At 33.4% G+C, this 7,423-nt stretch overlaps 1 protein-coding gene across 1 annotated transcript; it reads left to right on the plus strand.

The window, feature by feature from the left end:
• Window positions 1,741–6,915, plus strand: LOC109354814 (fumarate hydratase 1, mitochondrial). The gene is made up of 17 exons (XM_019597559.1): window positions 1,741–1,941; window positions 2,055–2,172; window positions 2,266–2,415; window positions 2,962–3,072; window positions 3,262–3,345; window positions 3,919–4,017; window positions 4,138–4,188; window positions 4,274–4,323; window positions 4,697–4,778; window positions 4,914–5,008; window positions 5,108–5,174; window positions 5,285–5,335; window positions 5,538–5,633; window positions 5,939–6,037; window positions 6,143–6,172; window positions 6,252–6,317; window positions 6,595–6,915. The coding sequence occupies exons 1-17, from the start codon at window positions 1,790–1,792 to the stop codon at window positions 6,679–6,681; spliced, it is 1,488 nt and encodes a 495-aa protein (XP_019453104.1). The 5' UTR covers window positions 1,741–1,789; the 3' UTR covers window positions 6,682–6,915.

Genomic DNA, 7,423 nt, shown 5'->3' on the forward strand with positions numbered 1-7,423 from the left:
TTCACATTTGGGTGAGGCTTCTTTAAAGTAACACATGCATTTTAGAGGGTGAGGTATATTAATTAGGACTATGTTTTGTTGTATATGTATTAATTGGGATATAAAGATTTCAACCTTTCAATAATCAGAACTAAGTTCATGCATTATGAGTATAGGTTATACTTCAAAGAAGCCATATCCTTTAATGTTACAGTAATGGTATTTTGACTATTTTCCATTCCTTTTTTCACACTCTTTATACCCTTACTTTATATTACTTCATAGTCACCAACAAGACGTTAGTCTAGTAGTGTAAGGTCTCACTGGATCCCCAAGATCGAGAGTTCAATTATTGGGAGTGACACTTGTTGAAGGCAACCATAAACCCTAAAAGATATTAGTTTCTTACCAAAAAAGCGAGGGGATATCACTGGTAGTACCAAAAAAAATATTACCATTCATCATTTACATACGGAGGTTTTGAATGTAAAAATGATAATAAAATGTCTAAAAACAATATAAGAATATAAATTCTCGTTAAATTATATTAACAATAAATGTTAAAAGTGAATTACAGTTTCAACAGTTCAGCTCATAGATCATATTTGAAACAATAGTATATGAAATAATTAATTTAGATACACTACTCTTCATCAAACATGTATATAATGACTCAATTCAGTTTTTGTATTGAGTAATATTATATGATTCTAATAAATTGGTTTAAAAATCCTTTTAATCATACTAAAGTGTGGCATATGTTCCTTTCAATTCTCATGGAGCTAAATGTGTTACTTCATGTAACACATGTCAGTTTTTCATGCATAAGAGAATTTTTAGGCTATTGTTTTTTGGTACAATAATTTTTAGGCTAATTTACTAGTACATATAAAAATTTCTTTTGGTTTACTTGAGAAATTGTTCTTTTGGTAATTCATATGGCCTGTTTACAATTGAGAAACTATCAACTACACTACTGGGCTGAATGTAGCATACAAAATTGCAACAAATAGTGGCCCATTCATGTTTTTGTGGAGCCTGGCCCAAATAAAAAATAACATCACTCCTACTATTTATTTAGTAATAATAATTGAAGAGTTTAATATATATTTTTGTAATAAATCTTCCATTATTTATTTGTATTAATTTTGTTTAAGTACTTTCAGTATATAAACATGAAATTCATAATAATTTAAAAAAAAAAAGAAAAAGTTATATACCAATAGTATAATAATTGTTTGATGATATAATTCATTTACATTAAAAATAAGTTAAAAAACATTATTCACAGTTTAGTCATACAAAAATCTAATAGCTCATGTGATTTGAATCAATGAGTAAATCTGAACTATTAGATTTTTTTTTATGGAATCAATAATTAAGATAGAAATAACTTTTTTAACTTACTCCTGATAATCATTATTGTCTTTGTGAACTACAAATATATATTTGTTGTTTTACAATGAATGCCAACCTATATGTGCCATAGAATTATAATAGGTTAAAAAATGTATGTAATTTAATTATTAAATATTTTTCTGACGAATTATAACTTATAAAATATAAAAGTAATACAAATTATAGTACAAAATATATGATTTCTTTCTCTACATGTTATAATATAATAGAAATGAATAATGAACAATATATAAATCTTTTCAAACAACTCGAGACTTATAAAAGTAGTTGGAGGAAGGGTGACGTGGACCAATCGGGTATTGGCTGGTTTCCCATTCTATTTGGTTAAAAAAGCACACCACTTTCCCACTTTCATTGGTCGCCGCAGTCATCTAAACCAAACACAATCAACATGTCGTTCTATGTAATATCGCGTCGTTTATCAGCTGGATCCACTTCTCCAATCGCTCTTTCCCTGCGTTTTGCTTCTTCTTCCAGATCCTATTCCTCGTCCTTCAGGGAAGAAAGAGATACCTTTGGTCCCATTCAAGTTCCTTCCGACAAGTTCGTTTTCCCTTTTCATTTTCATCAAACACTCATTCTTATATATATATATATATATACATAAATATATAATTTAATTGTTAATTGTTTTTGCTGTGCACTGTTATCAATAGATTATGGGGGGCACAGACTCAAAGATCGTTGCAAAATTTCGATATCGGTGGCGCACGTGAACGTATGCCTGAACCTATCATTCGCGCCTTTGGAATATTGAAGAAATGCGCTGCTAAGGTTATATATAAATATAAATAATATTTTTTTAATTTGAGGTTGGATTTTACTTTTTTTTCCTCCTAATGATATATGAATTAATTGGGTATGCAGGTGAATATTGAGTATGGGCTTGATCCGACGGTTGGGAAAGCAGTGATGCAAGCAGCACAAGAAGTTGCAGAGGGAAAGCTAAATGACCATTTCCCCCTTGTTGTGTGGCAAACTGGTAGTGGCACTCAAAGCAACATGAATGCCAACGAGGTTTGTTTGCTCCACCTTCTCTTGTTTTACTGGACTTGTCATCATTATAATTAGAGAATAAGATTTATGCACTAATGACGTGAATGTTTTTTATACCGTCACCGTATCACCCATATTACTCTAAATTGAAACAATTTCTCGTATACTACATATTGAATAGTGATTGTAGTTATTTGTATGTTTTTATTAAACCAAAAAATGAATTGTCTTTTAACTATTTTTCTTAATGCATGTGAACTTATTTCAATTTGTTTATAAAAGGGACCAGATGGAGTATTAGATAATTAAGCAGAGACTTAGAATTATAGCTACTGCCTGCTTGGAACATGTTTCGCTCTAGTTCATGTGTTGGACATCATGAACTTGTAGACAACAGTCATACATATAAATGATGGATGATGCGTCGACGGTGTGAAAAGCTTTATGCGTAATCATTTGACTCTTTTCATAAACTTCCTTGATAACCTTAAGCTGAAAAAAGCTTATAAAAAAGCCATAACTTATTTTTATAAGTTGTTCTCATAAGCTGTGTTTAATTTTTTTCAGGTCATTGCAAACAGAGCAGCAGAGATTCTTGGCCATAAGCGTGGTGAAAAGATTGTGCACCCTAATGACCATGTCAATAGATCACAATCTTCTAATGATACGTTCCCAACTGTAAAGCCTTTTTTACATCTTTAGCAATTTCATCTTCTGAAATTTCTTATTAATTTGGCTCGCTATTTAGGGGTACAATTGCTAGTAAATTGTTCTATACTTTACTTATGATTTCATTGTTACTTAATGTGTCGTTTCTTTTATTAAAAGAATATCATTCAATCCATACATTTTCTTGCCTCCTTCCAGGTAATGCACATTGCGGCTGCAGTGGAAGTAAACTCAAGCCTAATCCCCAAATTGAAAACCTTGCATGGTACACTGAATGCAAAGGTTTGGTGCCTAGCTTATACTTTAGACAAATTATAGTATGCTGGATAGATTGTGCCACCCCTCCTGCAAACTAGTGTAGTATACATGTTAGGCTTTTTTTTTTATGTGATTTGCATTAGACCTGACATGTTTCTTTCATTCTATATTAAAAGTCTGATATAAATGTGAAAATTGTGTTGGTTTAATGTGTTGTTTTGGTCTTGAATGTTAACTTAATGGTTCAGGCTATTTTACAAAACCGGTACTAATATTGCCAAAACATGGTCCCTTAGTTACATTCTTGAACGTTAACTTCTTATCATCCTATTTTGAGCTTATGGTTTTCTCTGTCTCTTTTTCTCGATTTTCTTTCATCAACTATGCAATTTGCATTCGCAAAGGACTTAAGCGGTATTGTGGCAGGAAGCACAGAAGAAACCTTTTAACTTTGATAATTTTATTTTCTCTTAGCCTGCAAGATGGAATTTTAATAAACTGAATGCACATGGCTTTGTACCTTTTTTTAAACGGCGTTTACCATTGCTTTGTTTACTCTCAATTAATTTTTTTGCTTTTCTTTAAACAATTTACCAGTCAATTGAATTCAAAGATATTGTCAAGATTGGGCGAACTCATACTCAAGATGCAACACCATTGACTCTAGGACAGGAGTTTAGTGGGTATACTACACAAGTAAGCTTGCTCTCCTCTCGCTTATTTTGTTGTCTATTCTGTTAAACATTGTTGAGTGTATCATAAAATCTTGACAGTTTGTGAGGAGAAATTTCTTACTGCCTTTTACTTAATTGGCAGGTGAAGTACGGTATTGACCGAGTGATTGGCACTTTGCCACGCATGTATCAGGTTAGACACCTATATAAACATTAATTAAATGTTTTCTTTCATTTGCTTTTGGAGTTCTGACTAAGTAGAGATGTTACTTGAGCAGCTTGCTCAGGGTGGTACAGCTGTGGGGACTGGATTGAATACAAAGAAGGGGTACGCATGCTTTTTTGATACCTTCGTGGTTTTTCTTTTAATAACTTTTTAGTGAATTTTTTCCCCAAGTTGCTACTTGATGCCTACCAAGATAAATATTGTAGCAGCTTTCTTTTCACTCCATAATGCCATATGGCATATTGATACTACCATCTGATTTTAAAAAGTGATGGATATTACCTGGACAGATGTGTGCACACATTTCCACTACTATTTTTAAAATGGATGTCATTATTGAAAGCTAGACAATGTTTTCCATAGAGATCTTTATGGATAGGTCCTGCCTTTTTTGCTTGAAGAAAACATTTGTGATTTTCATTTTTTAAAGAAACAAGGTTTGTTAAATGGTGATTATTTCCTGGATGATTTTCAGGTTTGATGCTAAGATAGCAGCAGCTGTAGCTGAGGAAACAAATCTGCCTTTTGTCACAGCAGAAAATAAGTTTGAGGCCTTGGTTTGTTGTTAAAACTTATTTTTCTTTCTCATTAATTTGTTGCATGCTATTTCCATTTCGCTAGGTTCTTCCATTAATCTTGCATCACATGCAACAAAATGTTGACTTGTAGCATGCTCATATTTTCCTTTGCAGGCTGCCCATGATGCTTTTGTTGAAACTAGTGGAGCCCTCAACACTGTTGCGGCTTCTTTAATGAAGATTGCTAATGATATACGGTTACTAGGCAGGTAGGTTGCTACTTATATTAACCTGATAGTATTTATTTTTTATACATAAATTTGCATTATTTCATAAGTTTTCTTAAATTTAATGCTATCCTACTACAGTGGTCCACGGTGTGGGCTTGGTGAACTCATTCTTCCTGAAAATGAACCAGGAAGCAGTATTATGCCCGTAAGTTCCTCATACTAAATGAATATATTTCTTGTTACTTGCGATAGTTTATTCTTTTATCTGTCTTACAATTGGGATTTGACTCTAAGCTCAACCCTATTCTGTTTCAGGGGAAGGTTAACCCTACTCAGTGTGAGGCTCTGACAATGGTCTGTGCACAGGTAGACATCAATTAACTTCATATTATAAACATATACTTAATGTTACAGCTAATTTTGAGTACTGATTAGCTAGCAGTTTGTGTTGTGGCTGGGGTCTCAGTATTTCCTTTATAGTACTCTGTACTTGTAATAAAGTTGTGCATTTTTAGTTTTGCGGTGACTATGGGATTTCTGAGTTGGTGTAACGATCTACATATTTCAGATCATGGGAAACCATGTCGCAGTCACAGTGGGTGGATCAAATGGCCATTTTGAGCTTAATGTGTACAAACCGTTGATTGCCAGTTGTCTCCTGCATGTATGTTTATATCCACTGTCTTGTTATGTTGCTTTTAATTTATATATCATGCAAATGTGGAAATCCTGGCTAGCTTTAAATTGGTTCAAATCTGTTAGGCTGCTTAAGTGATAATGTTACATGATATATGGTGCTGGTTCAAAAAGAGTATATATATAGGTTGGGTTGTGTACTTGTGTGCACTATAAGGATACATGTTGGCTTTATGTTGATTATTACAAATTTATGCATATCAAATAATATACCCTTCTTAGTTCTCTGTTACCTGATAGATGTACTTTAAATACTTGTTTGATTTCTTATAGTCACTGAGACTGCTTGGAGATTCATCTGCTTCCTTCGAAAAGAACTGCGTCAGAGGTATTCAGGCTAATAGGGAAAGGATTTCAAAACTACTGCATGAGGTGAGTTGAATTGATGACTTGTTTGATACAAATCTCATGATGCGAAATGTTTGACCCCTTAGCTAATGTACTATGTTTCTGTTTAACTTTCAATTCACTTTGCAGTCACTAATGCTCGTCACTTCCTTGAACCCAGTAAGTTTCCACTTTTTCATTCTTATCACTTCCTAAATTTCAAGATCTTTTGAAAATTAATTGAATTTGTCTGTTCCAGAAAATTGGTTATGACAAGGCAGCATTAGTTGCCAAGACAGCCCACAAAGAGGGCTCTACTCTTAAGGTAACAATGACTTCTTATTCTTGTTTTACTGTTTGTCTTGCATATTTGACCACACTTAATTAATATTAAAGGAAAGTATACTGGCCGGTGGCGGATGTTTGTTTGAGCATGTACTTCTGCATATGCCCCCGCTGAACCATTTTAACTCATTGGTTTGACTATCACTAATAGTAGTGATGCTTATATGATTGATTTGTTCCTTTTTAAATGATTTCTATGTGTTGCTTCCTGGAATCGAGTTTTTGGCTGATATATCAAAATTGTAATTATTGTTCAGGAAGCGGCATTGAAGCTTGGAGTACTGAGCTCTGAAGAGTTCGACCATCTTGTCGTGCCTGAGAAAATGCTCGGCCCATCTGATTGATTATCATACAGTTTTGCTTATGTTATTAATAATTCCTTGTTTAGTCATCAGCTACACTGAGGTAGCATTTTTCGAACCTTACTCTTTTGATTAAATTGAGAAGTGGCAATCCAATAACCTGTGTTCTTGAGTGAAGAGGACCTCCAAATTTGTAACAAGAGTACAAGAGAGTGTATTACAGAATTTTACTGACCCAAATAAAAGGGAAATTTCATATTTCATATCTTGCACATACTTTTGTTTTTTAATGACCTCCGGATTATATTATTTGAGCTATTATTACTCTGGCATAGGTTAAGAGCCTGGGTAAGGGAAGAGGCATAAAAGGGTGTGTGATTATAAATAGCTTAATGAAAATTCTGGTAGTTTAGCAGTTGCTGTGCAGAATGGATTGTGTTGCCTGTTACTACATTTTGGTTCAGACACTGCCTCATCAATGTTGTTTGTAGAGATGCTTCATTTTAGTGACCATATAGGTACATAGTAGTTTTTTTTCTTCCAAACTCACTTATCTCATGCCCATCTGTCTCTTCACTAATTTTTGAGGTGACAAAAATGATACAAGTTTAGGTCCATAATTTGGAAATAAGAAAATGGAGAGATATGAAGGAGAAAAAGGCAAGGCGTGTGCAAGCAGCAAAAAACATCAGAGAAGGCCTAAAACACTAGGTTTGAAGATTGATAAGTTTATAGGTTTGGTAAAATTAGTTAGAAACTAGTAAATTGATATGAAATACGCTTC

This window comes from Lupinus angustifolius, chromosome LG08, assembly GCF_001865875.1.
Source record: "Lupinus angustifolius cultivar Tanjil chromosome LG08, LupAngTanjil_v1.0, whole genome shotgun sequence".
In the NCBI taxonomy this organism is placed as follows: domain Eukaryota; kingdom Viridiplantae; phylum Streptophyta; class Magnoliopsida; order Fabales; family Fabaceae; genus Lupinus; species Lupinus angustifolius.